General features: G+C 36.7%; 5 protein-coding genes across 5 annotated transcripts; 4 read left to right on the top strand and 1 right to left on the bottom strand.

The window, feature by feature from the left end:
* Window positions 1–1,000: 1,000 nt before the first annotated feature.
* On the bottom strand, window positions 1,001–4,343 carry PHYBLDRAFT_145894 (hypothetical protein; the record flags this gene model as incomplete). The annotated part of the gene is made up of 2 exons (XM_018431556.1): window positions 1,001–2,076; window positions 2,144–4,343. The coding sequence occupies 2 exons, from the start codon at window positions 4,341–4,343 to the stop codon at window positions 1,001–1,003; spliced, it is 3,276 nt and encodes a 1,091-aa protein (XP_018291544.1).
* Window positions 4,344–8,265: 3,922 nt separating this feature from the next.
* On the top strand, window positions 8,266–9,273 carry PHYBLDRAFT_72231 (hypothetical protein; the record flags this gene model as incomplete). Its single annotated transcript, XM_018442617.1, has 2 exons — window positions 8,266–8,795; window positions 9,153–9,273. 2 exons carry the CDS (start codon window positions 8,266–8,268, stop codon window positions 9,271–9,273), a joined length of 651 nt encoding a protein of 216 aa, XP_018291543.1.
* A 1,725-nt stretch (window positions 9,274–10,998) lies between these two features.
* PHYBLDRAFT_155485 (carbohydrate-binding module family 43 protein) lies at window positions 10,999–13,913 on the top strand (the record flags this gene model as incomplete). The annotated part of the gene is made up of 5 exons (XM_018433411.1): window positions 10,999–11,123; window positions 11,307–11,415; window positions 11,493–11,879; window positions 11,950–12,822; window positions 13,833–13,913. 5 exons carry the CDS (start codon window positions 10,999–11,001, stop codon window positions 13,911–13,913), a joined length of 1,575 nt encoding a protein of 524 aa, XP_018291542.1.
* A 24-nt stretch (window positions 13,914–13,937) lies between these two features.
* On the top strand, window positions 13,938–15,328 carry PHYBLDRAFT_112979 (hypothetical protein; the record flags this gene model as incomplete). The annotated part of the gene is made up of 5 exons (XM_018428318.1): window positions 13,938–14,129; window positions 14,370–14,453; window positions 14,506–14,590; window positions 14,686–14,819; window positions 15,011–15,328. Coding segments are annotated over 5 exons (813 nt in total), but the record flags the coding sequence as incomplete, so codon positions are not given.
* A 1,310-nt stretch (window positions 15,329–16,638) lies between these two features.
* PHYBLDRAFT_103175 (hypothetical protein) lies at window positions 16,639–17,010 on the top strand (the record flags this gene model as incomplete). Its single annotated transcript, XM_018427757.1, has 1 exon — window positions 16,639–17,010. A coding segment is annotated over one exon (372 nt), but the record flags the coding sequence as incomplete, so codon positions are not given.
* Between the last annotated feature and the right edge of the window lie 470 nt (window positions 17,011–17,480).

Raw genomic sequence — 17,480 nt, 5'->3', positions numbered from 1 at the left:
GGCCTCATTTATTTCTTATTTATTTATATATATATTATAGAATCAAGAGAATTAAGCAATTGTTTCTAGTTTATCTGTTGCCAAAGAGGATATATTTGATATTATTGTGGATCAGCACATCTACTGCTTTTCATTGATTTTTTTTTCTTAACCTATAAAGATACAGGTCTTATTGGTCTACTAGACTTCATTACAAAAAGAAGACCATTGTAATAACAATAACACACTTATATATATATATATGCATTCTAGAGTAGCTTAACGCACATACCCCCCTTTCTGTGTGCCTTGAAAAATGAGGCTGAGAATGGTAAGTTTTACTTTTTTTTTTTTTTTTTTTTTTTTTTGCTTCAATGGTACGATTAATTTCGCACGTGGCTAAAGCTTTTATATTTCCCATTTTTACCTTTTTAGAAACCTTTAACCAATCCTATCTCTTTCTATCTCTCTCTCTCTCTCTCTCTGTCCACACAGTATAAATATATATATATATATATATATTATATATGAGTATAATTTCTAACGTCTTTTGGGAACTTTATATCCTGAAAAAACAAACATTCTTTTAAGGATCTAGCCCTGAGATTGACCAATGATATGATATGATATAATGTATATATATATATAACAGTGCAGTATATTAAAGCACTTTCATTATAAAAGTGTATATGTATATGCATATGCATATGCACATGTACATGTACACAATATTATGTATGTCAATTAGAGCGTCTCTTAAGAACAGACACACTAAAGTAAAAAAAAAAAAAATTAAAAAAAAATTAAGAAAATGATGTACAATATGATAGCACAAATAATAAAAAAAAACCAAGGGTAAAAGAATGATACAAGTGAAGTTACTACAAAGGGAACCTCTAAAGGAAAGAATAAAAAGAAGAGGTTAAGAAAACAAAAAAAAAGCAAAAAAAAATTATAAATGTGTAAGTATAGAGAAGGGTGAGGTTGAGAAAGGTAACTGGCGAGAACATTAAAATGAAGTCTATGAATCAGCAGCAGCAGCAGCAGCAGTTTTTGATGATGATGAAGAAGAAGAAGAAGAAGAAGAAGATCCTACTGCTGCTACTGCTGTTGATGGTGTGGTAGTTGTAGTAGTGGCTGGAAGAGGAGACAGAGGAAGAGGAAGAGGAAGTATGTCTATGGATTTTTCTACTGTCAGGCTTGTTTCGGTAGATTCTTCCGACTGTACAGTTTCTGTGGATTGTTCTAGAGGGTGGGCAGAGCGTCGGGAAAGATATTCTTGAATAGAAAGCTTGATCTTTACTGGTTTTGCTTCAGGGGGAAACGTCCCAAGAGTCCCTTTTTCCTCAGTGCTACCGGGAGCTACCATATTGTTCAAGTCCTTCCTTTTTTCAGGCTCAGGAACATTTTCTAACTTGCTTTCGTCCTTTAGATTCTCATCAATGCTGACTTGTGCTTTAATATCACTAGCCGTATTATCTAGTGCTTGGGTTGGCGGAGGAGACCAAATGCTTTCAACAACATTAACTTTTGATAATTCGGAATCAGCTTGGTTGAGTTCAGTTGGATCACAGGACGCATTGTCAACATTGACTGGAAAGTCTTTACCCGCGGGATTTGTTTCGGGAACGGCAGGCGGACTAGCAATAAGAGTGGGTGTTGAAACAGAAATGATTGTGGGGGTTGGTCTGCGATCATCATCATCTTCGTCAAGTGGTAGGGTTGACGCTGAACTAGCGTCACTCAATTCTCCATCGTCTAGTACAAAATCTGCAGAGGTATATTCAGGAATTGCACCATCCAGACGGACTGGATGTTCTGTCTTGTTCAAAGACCGTGAATTACTGTGCCTGTCTGGTGCTGCCAAATCTTGTTTCACTACATCGCAAACTGGTTCTTCAGGTCCATCATCAACGCTAATGTCTGCAAAGAAATCTTTTTCTAGGGAAGAATCCATCGCTTGTTTATGATACTCTGGCTCAGGAGTTTTCTGGACTTCTTCAGATGGCTCAATATCCATATCACTGTCATGTATACTAAGCTTGGATGAAACTTGGATTGATTCCAAATTTCCCAAACTAATCTTTTCATCTGCATCTAGAATTTTTTCTTCTTTCTTTATCAACAAAAGAGTTCATCATATTCTCTTTAATTATTATATTACCTGCTTTAGAAGACCCGCTTTTGGATGGCTTTGGGCCCTGTTCGCGGAAACTACACATCCAGCGCTTTTTGAATGGCAGCATATACGGAAGCACCTTGCTGCCTAGAATATCCCCAGATTTCTCCACCTCAGGTGATCTTCTAAATCCATTGTCATGTCGTCTCCGCGACTTTCCGCCCTGGCGCCCTTCCTCTTTCCTCCGACCCGATCGACGGCTCTTTATTCTCACTCGCCGTTCGTCGTCTGAAGCTTCATTTCCAGTGTCTTCGAATCCAGATAGTGACGATAGAGACGTAAGAGACGACAGGTCTTCATTGTCGCTTACATTCGTTGTATCCTGGTCTTTTGAGCAATTGAGAGGTGATCCCAGAAAATCTTCCCCAATGTCAATATCACCATCCACATCAAGCTCTTCTTCCGATGCCCCATCAACTCGTAATGTCGACTCTCCTCGAACCGGGCTTCCTCCGCCGGGTGATGTTGACGTGACATCAATCTCAAGACAGTCTTCCATAGACGGATCCGGAGAATCGGATGTAAGCCTCTCCTGCCCGTCAATCTTTGGATTAAGAGCAGATACCACACTCTGTCGAGAATTTTGAAAAGAAAATACACTGTCCGCATTGGCTGTGCTGTTTCTCCGTATGGTTTTTTCCTGTTTTCTTTTCGGTGTGTATATATCCAAACTTTCGTCTTCAAGCTCATTGATTCGCCTAGGTACTGGTGGTCTGAGCTCAGATGACCATGTCTTGCGGCTCTTTTCACCACTGGCTTCTTTCCGCAGATGTTCTATAAAGCATCGTCCTTTGTCTTGACAAGCACAGTCGCCAAACTCTTTGTAGAAAAAATCAAGCATTCTCTGGACTGACTTCCGTTTTTCCCTTTCCTCTTCTTCATCAATTACTTGGTGTTGATCGTCAGTACCAGGAGTTCGGTTGTGCCATTCAATGTTTTTTTGCCATGCGATATGTCCGCGTTGCCAATTCCATCCCAGCGTCACTTCCTGACCTGGCCGGATTTCTTCGCGTGTAAAGATACCGAGATGAATCATATTGTCGTCTTTGGCATGGGACAGGACAATACTTCGCACATCTGCATTCGGATGACACGATCGGCGTATGTATCTTCCATTGTTGCCATGGTATCTTGCGTCAATACACAAATCAAGCGTTGGATAAAATAAGACATGCTCTCGTTGGGTGCCTAACTCGGAAAATTCGTTTATAGGATTGAACTTATATTCTGACTTTAGAAAAACATCTCCATTCACTTCCATTAGGAACCAGTCCGTAGGAATGTGCGTATCCGAAAATACTCCTTTGCGCAAATGTAGATCGTTTCGAGGGTATAGTGTGCTGTCAGAGCGTTTGAGAGGTCGAACAAATATCTTGGTATTAGTTGAAGTGACTGTGGAAGTATCCATTGACACATAAGGACAGTCTCGTGTACGGGTGTGCTCTTCTCGGCGAGGAAGCCCGTCTTTCCACACAGACGCTCTCCATTTGGTTTGCTGACTCCATCTTTCTCTTGCTTCTTTAAATATCTGCTTCACAAACTTGCTCTTTACTGTGTTATAATTCGTCGGTACATAACCTCGCTTGTGTGGCAGTTTCTTCTGTAGACTTTGCGCAAGTGGCTCGGGAGAGTCAAGTCCGCGTAAAGTGTCTTGGGTAATCGCAATCCGCTTCGAAAGCTTTGGTTTTTTCGTAGTGCGTGGTGTGTGAGATGCTCTTCGTGTGCCGTCGTGTATAGGTCTTCTCTCACGTGTGAATTGCAGACGTCCTTTTTGCTTTTCCTCCTTTCGTTTTGTGGCTGGTGTCTCGATGGGGGGTATTGGGTCTACAAATGTGTATGCTCTCTTTTTATCTGTTGGGGAAAATGCATCTGTTGCCAAATCTTCTTTGAGAGCATCTTTTCGTAGACGAGTAGTTTCAGGACGGCGTTCGTCTTTAGATCTTCTTTCGCATTTGTCACAGAGGTAGTGGTCTGGGATGTTGCTTTGGTCGATTCGTACACAGAATGCATGTTGCCAGACTAGGCATTGTTCGCACTGGATCGTAAAACCATCATCATCAGATGAGCTGCAGATGCATCGAATAACGCCTGTATCTATAGGATCCTCTTCCATCTCTATTTTTTTGTCAAGTGTAGGCATAGAGCCTTGGAGCGTACGGGGAGGAGGGTAGCTAAGCTTTGACATGACTTGATGAAGGGTTTAACAGTGCAGAGGATGACATCCACAAAAGGAAATTGTATTTTTCTTTAAAAAAAACAAAGGTTCCACTTTTTTAAAGAAAAAAAAAGATATTATATTTTTGCTGTTGAGATGGGTTAACCCTTTTGGCAGATGGTGAGCTAATCACTTTAACTTGCCAAACGTCTATATGGACTTGGGATGACCCAGTCAGTAAGGATGGTTAAAGTCGGAGTTCGCTATCTGCACCACCTTTCTGGCCAAAGCAGATTTGAGAATGAGTTGTAAGCTACTCTTGCAGTGACGTCATTTAGATGGTTACAAAAAAAAATGAACAAATCTGTAGGTTGTTCTCTTTGGAAATAAAATAAAAAAAAACAACTTGCTTTCTTTTTCTTTTCTTTTTGTAAAGCCATTTGAACAAACACAAGAAGACCAATTGAGTAAATGAATTCAAAGATGAATTTAGTGTGATATTAGCAAGGTTGTTGTGTCTTTTAAAACTGAAATTAATTTCTAGAGGCTGTAAATTAATATGATTTTATGCCAATATGCAAATGAGTAACTTAAGAATAAATAAATTTATATGTATGTGTGTGTGTGTGTGTATGCTTGTATCCACAGAGAGAGAACTAGAGGTCAACAGATCACTAAAGGAGCTATTATTTATTTTAGAATAAAAAGGTATTATTTTCATTGTTCAAAAATTGGTCACCAAAAAAAAAGAAGGGACTTTTATGTTTGTTAATAATAAAGTCCCAAATATTTGGAGTGCTTGCTACTCTTTGGTTTTAATATAATAGGCAGAAAATCCTAAATAGTACTATCAAAAAAAAAAGGAGAAAACATAAGATCTTCAAGCAGTTTAAATCCAAAGTAAATGCTGAGGAGCATGAGCTAAAAAGGTATTAAACAAAAACAAAAAAAAAGCAGCTTTACACATAATGTTGATCATATGTCGGAAATTATATTTTTGTCTGTATGTAAATATTAAAATCGGCGCTTATGTTGTATAATCTCAGTATGAATGTTATCTTAATATAAGATTGTTTTTGCGTCAACAGTAACCACTATTTTTTCTATTTTTTATATAAAATACATATATAGAATCCAAAAGCATTTAGTAGTTTGATGATTTTACACTAAATCGTTTTATTGATTTCTAACGCAAGACATACTTATTACTAATAGGCCAAACTTAATAACAAAAGCTCCAATTATTAAGTAAATACAAGTTCCAATAGGACAGACATTATTAAATGCAGATAGTCATTTTTTCGATATACATATATATAAATAAAGAATAGCTTGTGAATTATAGAGAGCCAAAAATGACCGTACCAACGTAAGCATTGTTCCTGGATAATGCTAATATTACCTGCTAGTGATGCAATACAGAATACATATATAGTGACGTAGGACAATGTGATGTGAAACAGCTGCAAAGAGTTGTGATTGTTCGCCTTGTCATAGGTATAAAGCAATCACGTATCTTATGATCGATTCGCCAATACTGTCCGTTGACGTTCCTTTTTTGCTCATAGAGAGAGAAAGAGATAATTAGCTTTTCTTATAATAATAGTACTAGTAATACTTTCTTTTTTTCTTTCTTTCTTTGTTTCAAGATACTCATGAGTACTATTATTTTTGCCTGGTACCATTAGTCTTTATTTCAGATACTACTCTCTTTCAAAACTGTAAGACCTTTAGGTATATGGTTTGAACTTCTACATGCAGTATTCATTATAAATTGCCCTACACTGTGTATCACCAGAACGCATTGGTAATTTTTTTTCTTATTGGCTATTGATGACATTGAGGACACGTGCTGTGGATCTTATTCAATAAAAAAATGCAATCACAGTGTTCGCAATTATATCTATTTCATTGTCTGCTGCTGATAGCCAAGAATCTGATAGCTAGTATAGCACGGGAAGTAAGGGGAAATGTCTGGTGAGGAAAGTGACTAAAGAACACAATGTGCCCGTGACAAATTTCTCTTACAGGAACAGCTTTCTCATAAAACTGTTTTCGTATTTCGTAATTCTGAGTCTATCAACATCTCCACACAAACAAAGTTTCGTATTTTGTAGTTAGAAAGTATGCATTAGTTTTGTATTCTTTTTTTTTTTTGGTAAGATTTATAATTGAAATTGGTTGACCTAATCTACAAACGAACATGTTAAAACTTGCAAGTTAAACAAGTTTAATTTACACAAGTGAGGTAAATAAAGACACAATTTTGTGCCTGTGCTTGGCATGAGGCCATCCGAGAATTAGAAAATAGATAATAGAAACATCGATGATCTCTTGGTACAATCAACTCCCTGTGATATTAATGGGGTCGATAATGGAAGCTGTGAGAACATATTATAGGCGTTGTGCTTGGCTTTACCAACAATTTTTATTCTAATTATTTAAATAAAGAACTAATTAGGATGGTCTGATAGGCCGAATAATCGATTCCATAGATAAAACCAAAAAATAAATAAAAAATTATGCCTAGACAAATTTGATTCTAGATATCCAAGGGATACCTTCTGGTCTGAACTCGATAGAAAATCTATCGCACACAATATAAACAGCTGTCTGGTTACTTTGTTCCTTTTGAGGAAAATTTCATATTGATAACAGTCTCGTATCTATAGGACACAGACGAAATGAAACTTTACCCCTCTTTTTTTTTTTATCTCACACACAAAATTTTGGTTGCCTAGGTTACCACATAAGATTAATTTCGATAAAGAATAATAAGCTAATTCTGTATTACCACAGATATACACCTTTTGTGCAATGGAACAAAAGCACATATTGTTACTGCGGTTCAAGAAACAGTGTGAGTCATTTAGGTCATACCTACAGTCAATACATTTGACAGTAGATCATATGCTGGATCAATTGCATTGTTGTCAAAAGAAACATATTAAATGCACGTCTTTAATCAAACGTGCATATACATCAAATAGTGCTTTGATATACGCTTTCATTGAGGCTCTAAAGTAATTGATCTTAGCTTTTTGAAAAGAAAACCTTTTATCAGATGGCTTGTTATGATCATTTGATGATTGTTTATTAGGAAGGATACTCTTCCCAGTCAATCACTGCCAAGCATTAGTGTTTTGGCATAACCAAATCAGAAACAAGTCGCAGTAAAACTAAATGTATATTTGACATTGTACGTTGTACGATATGTTTGTTTTCGTGCTACAGTTCCAAGAAGTGCGCTCTCTCCACAAACTCAAAGCTAGAACACGGCTGAAACCGGCCAAATGAAAAGGAAACATCGGAACAAAAAAAGATTGACTACGCAATAATACAAGCAAGTGTTCGATTTCATGAAGTTCCTTAGTCTAAAGTGTCTAAGTCTAGTCTCATCTATCTTTTCTTCTCTTACAAAATGGTCTTCTGGTTTCATTTTTTAGTTCGTATTCTAATGAGTCTTGTATAAGTTCCTTTATGCTACGATAATGGTTTGGTTTAGGATTTCTGAATATCGGTGCCTTATGTGTATCACTGAAGAAGCCACAATAGAAAAAAAAATCCTATGAGATCTTCATTTGAAAGGTATTCCCCACTCGTATCTTTCCACGTTAAACACAATCTTTTTTTTAGATTCAGCTATATAATTTAGGGTTTTTTCTTGTATAACCTTAAGCACAAAATTGTCTTCCCCAAGTGGCGTATATCATAACTCCTCTTTTTTTTTGATCACACGCCTATAAGCTATTTATTTTTTTTACTGTGTGATTAAGAACATCAGACCGCAGCTCACCTGCGCAGCAGTAAATAGATATTCCAAAAGAAGAAAGACAAAAAAGAAAAAGAAAAAACAAAGATATAAAAGGACCTTGCATTGCAAACAGATTTCCAATATCACAAACTCACACTTCTTCCCAGTTTACAGCACAACTTTCTTACTTTATACAAAATGGATTCAGTTTACTCAATGGGACGCACTCTCCCCCTCCAGCACCGCATCTACTTTATCTCCAAGATGAAGCTCTCTGAATTTTACAGATCTCCTACTGATGCCTCTATGCGAAAGCTTGTACTTATCAACAACGCAATCAAATCCACCCAAAGCTACCGGTCAACTCCTCCAACCGAGTATGAGACTGTTCCCCTCACAAGACAGTACTCTCAGCCCACCCGGATAGCAGACGATCAGGATACCTCTCTCCAGCAAGAATGGCTTGATACTTGCCTAGGAAGCCTTGAAGAAGAAGATGACGAAGAAGACGACGATGAGGAGCTCGAGGTTCTGGAATCCTCTTACATAGATGATGAAATCTTTACCTCACGTACAAGCGAAGACTGGGATTGGAGTTTATCAGCACCTGCTGGGCAACATGAATTCTTTGACGAAGCCTTAACAACCACAAACACTGATTACAAATGGGCAAATGACTTTGATAACAACCGATCTATCGAGAGCATGGAAATGGACGAGACTTTTCTGTAAAAAAATATCTTTGTATTATTCATCTCTATTTTTATACTGTATGTACTACATTGAGTGTACAGTCTTTCCCTTTTTTTTTGCAATAGAAAAAAAAATCAATTGTATTAGTATATAGTATAAAAATCTAACTTAATATCGTGTTAATATCCCATTTATATATAGTTTCTTCTTCTTCATTTTTAATTTCATTTCATTTCGTTTCATTCCATTATTTATTATTATTTAAATGTATCCTTTATACATTTACCAAAAAAAATCAAAAAGCAATTCTATATGTATGTAATCTTGTATATCTTCAAGCCATAATAAATAAATAAATAAATAAATAAATAAATAAATATATAAATATTTAGACCCAAAATCTTGGATTTTTTTTATATAATTTGTAGGATCATTGTAATTAGTATCCTAGCAATAAGTTTTAGATCTATGATTAAACATTTCCTCAGTCAGTCTTGTTCAATCATCATTTAAAACTTCTATTTTGAAACAGGATGACGTCCAAAATATGAAACAGCGCTAACAATTCGAGTAAAATTTGGCATAAACCGTACAACGTTTGATAAAGAGTTTATCAAGTAAAACAGAAAAAAAAAAGAAGCAAAGAACTCTTTTTTTGGGAGGATCGTCAGAGTTATTTCGGATCCAATATCCCGCAAATTGGAGGAAGAGGGAGGAGGGGTTTTATTTTTCTTGGGCTGAGTGTGGCTTGACTTGCCGCAGTTGGTTTAGTTGCCATGACAACCATATCTGTGACACGTTCTAATGAAATACACGGCAGAACTTGAGTAACACAAACAGAGGCATTTCTCTATATATATATTTTGTAAAGAAAAAGAAAATAAACTCAGATTCTCAAAAACTGATTACCATTGTGGCTTGATATGTATGTTGCCATGGTTATATGTTAAAACATTATTTATTTGTTATTTATTTATTTATTTACAAAATGAAACAAATAATGACAAAAATGACCTAGGAAATGTTGGTATTTGTATGATCAGATAGTACAAGGATGGCTGTTTGCTTGCTTTGTGCATTTGACCTGGTTCACGTAATACAAAGAAACTCAAGCCATAAAATAATATATAAATATACTTTAAAGTATAGACTGTGGATCTAAGAAACAAAAAAAAAGAATTAAAAAAGATTGAGAAACTTATATATATATATATAAAATAAAGCTACTTGTGTAATAACTTGTTTAGCAGCCGAACATGTGGAATAATTATAGTGGCAAGGAGTATTATTGATCTTGTGTTTATAATGTTTATACTGGCCATGCATTAAGTCACGTCTTTGACCCAAATAGTATATTGTTTCTGCAAACAAAAGCTTGAAAGAGTAATATTGGGTACAGAATACAGAAATTACTTGGGATCGGAACAGACATTGAGACCATTTTTATATGACTGGCTATAGCATTATTAAGGAGAACTTTATGAGGATTCTTATTAATATACTTTATATAAAAGACAACAGGGAATCTCGTTAACAATATATATATATATATATAAGTCTTTGTTTGTGTTTAAACAGTAGAAAAGGCATGGGTTTCTAAAGAGAATGGTGCTATTTGTTTAGACTGAAAATTTTTTTATCAAGGTTTCAGAGTCTTGTTCTGAGCTAAAAAAAAACTATTAAGATCAACAGTCAATTCTAGTGAATAGTACAATTGTAAGGAGACATGGTAAATGGAAGAGGTATAAATAAGGCAGGTTCATCTTGTCTGTTTGCCTTTCTCGTTTTTTTTCTTATTCAATCATTTTCCAGGCGATATATCATATCTATGATGATGGTAAAAAGTTTGCTTTTTTTTTTTAAAAAAAAAAAGAAAAATTGTGTGTGAAATTCTTTTATTTTCAACCAATATTTTTGCATTCCTTTGGTCGATATATTATTTGTTTATTATCACCAAGGTAATATATAAAAAGGAAGCGAGACGATGACATACACCACAAGGAAAATTTTTTCCCTCTTTTATTATAATTATTCGTATTTCGCATCCACCAACCCCTCCCCACTCCCCCTCTCTTTGACTAAGAGAAATAAGATAGCAAAGCTTTGAATTGTCTTCTTTCTCCTTTTACTCTGCCCATTAGATTACACATCTTCTTTTGTACTTTCTCGCACCTTCTTGTGCTTTAATTTATTCATATTATTCTTTCGGTTTAATCCTTTATTAAAAGAAAGGAAGACATGCGATCAGGTTTCATAATCTCGATTCTTTGTGCGGTCGCTACGGTTCAAGCGCTGAATCCTATTGTAATCAAAGGACACAAGTTCTTTGATTCTGTCACTAAGAACCAGGTTTTCATCAAGGGGTAACTACCATACTAGAATAATAATAACAATAATTAAAAAGAGAATCAAGGGTAAATATATATATATATATATGTATATGTATATGAGAGAGAAAGAGAGAAAAGAACCATACAAATCCTATTTATTATTATTATTATTATTATTGTTATTATTATTCATTAATCTGATTATTTTATTCTTAGTGTTGCTTACCAGCCTCGTTCAGATGGTATTTCAAACGGGGATCCACTATCAGACGCATCTGCCTGTGCACGGGATGCGTCTTTGATGGCGAAAATCGGAATGAATGTCGTACGCGTTTATGAGGCAAGACAGCAACATTTTGTTAACCAGAAGTGAAGTATATATTAATCATTATGCATGATTAGATCGATCCACGAAAGAATCATGACGCCTGTATGAAATCCTTTGCAGACAATGGAATCTATCTGTTATTGGATATAGCTACACCAAAATACTCTGTTAACCGAAACAGTCCAGAATACAATGTTCATCAGTACAATTCTTATACAGCTGCTATTGATGCATTTGGTCATTACGACAACATATTTGCCTTTATTGCTGGCAATGAGGTGACAAACGATCGCACAAACACCAAGGCATCTCCATATGTCAAGGCAGTAATCAGAGACACAAAAAACTATATTAGAGAAACACAAAAACGAAAGATCCCAGTTGGATATGCCAGTAATGATGATGAATTTATCCGAGGTGCAATCAAGGATTATTTTGCATGCGGTGATTCGGACACACAGGCAAGTAAAGAAGAAGAAAAAAAAAAGCCCCCGGCATATAAACTCTTCTTCTTGTTCTTCTTTTATCTAGGCTGATTTCTTTGGTGTAAATCTATACGAATGGTGTGGTGACTCAACATTTCAAAAATCTGGATTTGCAGATCGCACCAAAGAATTTGAAACCTACAGCAAACCTGTATTTTTGTCCGAATATGGTTGTAATCTTGTCTCTCCGCGCAAGTTTGGCGAAGTAGCGGCATTGTATGGACCGGACATGACAGATGTATGGTCAGGTGGTGTGGTGTACGAGTGGACGCAGGAGAACAATAACTATGGATTGGTCAAAATCGATAGTTCAACCGGAAAGGTTGAATTACTCCCAGATTACAACAACCTACAAAATGCACTTGCCAAGGCCAATCCTAAAGGAGTCACACTAGACAATTTCAACGAGCAGCGAGCAGAACCGGATTGTCCAGCAAACGATGACAGCTGGAAGGCTTCCGTAGCCTTACCGCCTACCCCTTCAGAAGGTGCATGCGAGTGTATGCAGAACAACCTTGCTTGCGTTGCGTCGGACAAGGTGTCCAATACAGACTCAACATCCATGTTAACAAATAGCAGCAGCATCATTGGCATCCAGATAGATTCTTTGTGTGGAATGGTTTCATGCAATGATATTGGCAGTAATGGCGAGACTGGTCACTACGGAGCATACTCTTTCTGTTCTCCCGAAAGCAAACTTAGCTGGCTTTATAGTCTTTATGTCCAGGACAACCAGGCGAGCAGATGCGACTTTAATGGGTTTGCTAGACAGGAGTATCCCAAGCGTAATGACATTGGCAGCTGTTCAAAAATCGGTCCTACTATCAATAGTAGTGGTCGTGAATTTGTAGATGCAAAGAAAAGCGCGGCAACTGTTTATAATCCTAATGTCTTGATCTCTTCAACTGCATTGATAGCCGTCGCAATATTCTCTTACGGGATGCTTTAAAGAATATATATATATATATATACATAAGCCACAGGGGAAAAAGATAGATATAGGAGAGGGAGGGGGTTTGTATTGCTTTACTTGCTTGTATTCATAGGTTAAACAGCTATTCTGCCCTAGAAAATGAATAAAGAATATAAACTTTGTCCTAAGAAAAGAAAAGTAAAAACACACACATAAAAGATACTTAACAAACTACGGACAAATTTACCTTTTTGTTGCAGGCAGTTGTGACCAATATGACGCTTAGAGATCTGCAAGACACACCCTTTTTGGACAAGCGCAGATGTCGCTTCTCTGTATGTCTTCAATTGCCTTGTAAATACTAGCCGAACCAGTACCATAATCAAAAGGGAGTTTTTTTTGTCTTGTACATAGAATGAAAAATATAAAATAAAGTGATTGATTATTTTTATTTTTATTTCACAAACGTCCCCTCAATATCCTTTCCTATCCTACCCCTTTAACAAACCTTCTTGCCATTTCCTTTTTCCTTCTTCTTCTTCTTCTTCTTCTTTGTGGCCAAAGATAAAATTCAAATTACCAAGCCAGAATTACATACATACATACATACATATAGATAGATAGATAGATAGATAGATAGATAAAAGCGCCAATGAAGAAAACCAAAATAAATAAAAAAAAATTTAAAAAAAAATTGAGTAAATCAAAACTAAAACTAAAACTAAAATCCAATTAGTATAAATATGAAACAACTGGCTTGCGTCTCTATAGCATTACGACAGAAGACCTCCCTGCACGTCCTCTCCCTTTTTTTTTTCTTCTTTCTTTCTCTTATATATATAAATATATATATAAATATATATCTGTATATATATATATATATATATATATATATATACTTCTTCTTCTTTTTCTTTTTTATACCTTGCCTTCATATCAGCACATATTTCCCGCCATTTTATCCCTGTCATCTTTGTCTTCATTTTCACCCTAAATTTTTCTTTCCCATTCAAAAGATTAATAGTAGTAGTAGTAGTAGTAGTAGTGGTAGCAGTGGTGGTAGTAGTAGTAATACAATACAATATAACACACTATAATATAATAATCTTAATATCGATAATATGTTGGAAACAGACCATCTACAGACCATTACAAAAGAAATCGTCAGAACAGATCCTCAGTCAAATATCATATCTCGTCCCACCCAACAAAGAAAACAGAACAGATTAGGGCCTTATTTACTATTGCGTACACTAGGCGAAGGAGAGTTTGGCAAAGTCAAATTAGGAATGCATATTGAGACTGGTCAAGAGGTATATTCATATATATATATAAATAAATTCTTTTTGTATTTATATTTATGACCTGTGCATATATGTATGCATAAATTTATATTTAAATATAAATATAAATATTATTATTATTATTATTATTAGACTGTAGCTTATTAGACTGTAGCTTATCCTGTACCTTGTATCTTTTTTTTTTGGTTGCTCGGATATTACTATATTTGGCATATCTACATGCACAAGGCTCATCTATTGTGCTCTTAGGTTGCTGTCAAGCTTATAAAGAAGACTATAGTAGATAGCACGTGTAGAGCTAATAAGATTGAGCGTGAGGTGTCTATTCTAAAGGTAAGAAGTATAGGTTTAAAAGAGACGTTATTGAATGTTGCTATTGATATAGTCTCTCAATCATCCATTTATTGTCAAATTGGTGCATGTGGTTGAGACGGATAAGCATATTGGGATTATCTTGGAATATGCATCGGGTAAGCATAAATACCCAAAATAAGAAAATCTTGAAGCTCACTCGACTATTGCCATCTATTTGTATTTTTTTTTTATTTATTTTTTTGCCGTTTAGGCGGAGAGCTATTTGAGTACATTTTTGCTCACCGTTACCTTAAAGAGAAAGATGCCCAAAGACTATTTGCACAGTTGATAAGCAGTGTGCAATACATGCACCAGAAGAAGATCGTCCATCGAGATTTGAAGTTGGTAAGATGTTTGTGGTCCTGCACGAGCCCTATAATTTCTTTCTTTCTTCGTTTGGTATTATACATATATAAGCATTAAAAGCTATACACAATTATGTATTGCTTGTCTATATTGGGGAAAAAACATACTTGTTTTGTCACATAAAATGTACAACAGACCCACCCATTTAACATAGCATTAGCTGTTTAAAGGAAAATCTTTTGCTCGACCGCAACCGGAATGTGATTGTCACGGATTTTGGATTTGCGAACCAGTTTGAAGACAACGACGATTTGATGTCTACCTCTTGTGGATCACCATGCTACGCTGCACCCGAATTGGTGGTGACGGACGGACTCTACACGGGATCAGCCGTCGACATCTGGTCGTGTGGAGTGATCCTATATGCCATGCTCTGCGGCTACCTTCCCTTTGACGACGATCCTGCCAATCCAAAGGGTAACAACATAAACCTCCTCTATCGCTACATCCTATCGACACAACTAGCGTTCCCAATACATGTGGGTCCAGAAGCCCAAGATCTACTTCAAAAGATGCTTGTCCCTGACCCTGTCAAACGGTCGTCCCTGCAGTCCATTATCAACCATCCCTGGCTAACATCCTATCGCCATCTATTCAACTTTTCAAGCCAACAGAGTGATCCAGAACATAGCCAATCTATTTCTGTCTCTAATAAAGAAACTCAAGACTGTGAAGATCTAGAAAATCCTATATACGATGACAAAGCTACAGTGCGCAGGGACCCAGTAGACTCACGGGTGGCAGCGGAAGTTTTTGACGCAAAAGCTTCGATAAATGTTCGCCCACAGGCTCGGATATTATTGCCAGATTCAGGTAGTAGTAATAGTATAATTGATGTCCACAGTCAAGATCAAGACCGGTCCGGAATAGGATCTTGTGCCTTGACGTCCGGTTGTTTTTCTTGTACCGAACAACCATCAAAAATTGTGACGAATGCTCCGGTTGAAAAGGCTCGTCAAAAGCACAAGAGCCGCGCTTCAGACCTTTTGTCTAGTCTTGTCAAGTCCAAACACGAACCAGCAGATAAGCGACTATCTGTGATCGAAAACAACCCAACCCCAGAGGCAGTTCCATCACCGTCTTTCTCTCGGCAAAATTCTCGGTGGATGACAACCATATGCAGTCGAACCCTTCCTCACAGCTCAGCGCGGCCGTTCTCAGATGATAGACCAAGGTCGCTCCAAACGTCAATTTATGACTGTATTCAACACACAAAACGTACACGGCTTGACCCACAAACAGCAAAGGAACAGCACCAACAACACCAACAGCACCAACAACAGCAGCAGCAGCGACAACAAAATTCTCCGGTTTCTCGAGGTACTCGACAGCCGCATATTACCAGCACATTAGTCGATACGCGTCACATAGCACCAGAAGATCGGATAATATTAACCGAACCGGAGGCTCGACATGGAATGGAATGGCAACGCAACCCTACCAATAAACGTCATTCATGGATTCCACTGTCAATTGACCCGTCCGTATCCGTGCAGAGCAATAGCCGGTTGGACAACAAAGCCAAAAAAGGAACAGGTCAAAAGGTTATGGCATGGATAAAACGAAAATCAAGAGGTACCTAGTTCTCTTTCTTCTTTTGGATATTTCTGATTACGATATACCAAGTGCAATTGTTTATTGTTATTTGATTATTTCTTTTTGATAAGGCAAGGATAGAAGACAGACTATGGATGGAAGAGTATGTACACCAGTATCTCCTACTACAGGATCTTATTCTGTCCAAGGCCTTTCATCATATGAATCTCCTCCAGACAATACTGTATCAGAAGCTCATATAGAAAACCTGCGTATTCATGAAGGTGCTATTGATAGAGACGGTCTCTCGTCTCGGTCACCGACTGAGATTATGGCTAGCCTAGAAAAGACTCTCAAAGCTTTAGGAATTGATGTCAAATATGATGGAGAGTATTGCCTCAAATGCATTCGCCGTAAGGTACGGGTTCCAGTCTCGACTGATTCACAACCACATCAGTTGTCAGCCGGATTCAATCTGGAGCCTGTGTATGGAGATCCAGCCTTTGATTGTGGCGATGAAGTGCGTTTTATTGTGGAAGTGTGTCGTTTCCGCAATCTTCCTCACCTGTACATTGTGGACATACGACGTTTGAAAGGCAACGTTTGGGTTTACAAATTCTTATATCGTAAACTGTTTGGCCTAATTGATCTTGGTAGTCAAGGTGGTAGTCAAGGATATTTGTGAATATTTTTATATATTGTCTTTCTTGAAGATGAAACTAGATATGAACGTCGTGTTAAAATATATACATATATAAATTAAATTAAAATAAAATAAACTTTCGACATAACACAAAATGCACCAAAAGCAAAGCATATATAAAGTAGCCAATAAAAGCCAGTCGGTTATAGGAGATTCCTGTTTTCCGGCAGATCTAGGTGACGCACAGAAATGGGTTGTTGGTGTACAGTACTTTGTATTTGAAGCCAACCAACCAAGAAAATATATATTAAAAAAAAAAGAAATGTTGCTGATTGTTGGTAAATAATTTAGTAGGCTGACCAAGTCAAATTTGGCTGGCTATTGTCATATCGGTAATGTATAATGTGAAATGTGTAATGTGAAATATTGCATGTGGTTGCTGACAAGCATGGTAGGACGGC

Source organism: Phycomyces blakesleeanus, assembly GCF_001638985.1.
Source record: "Phycomyces blakesleeanus NRRL 1555(-) unplaced genomic scaffold PHYBLscaffold_11, whole genome shotgun sequence".
In the NCBI taxonomy this organism is placed as follows: domain Eukaryota; kingdom Fungi; phylum Mucoromycota; class Mucoromycetes; order Mucorales; family Phycomycetaceae; genus Phycomyces; species Phycomyces blakesleeanus.
Note: the sequence above shows the minus strand (reverse complement) of the source record. Positions and strands in the feature narration are given on the sequence as shown.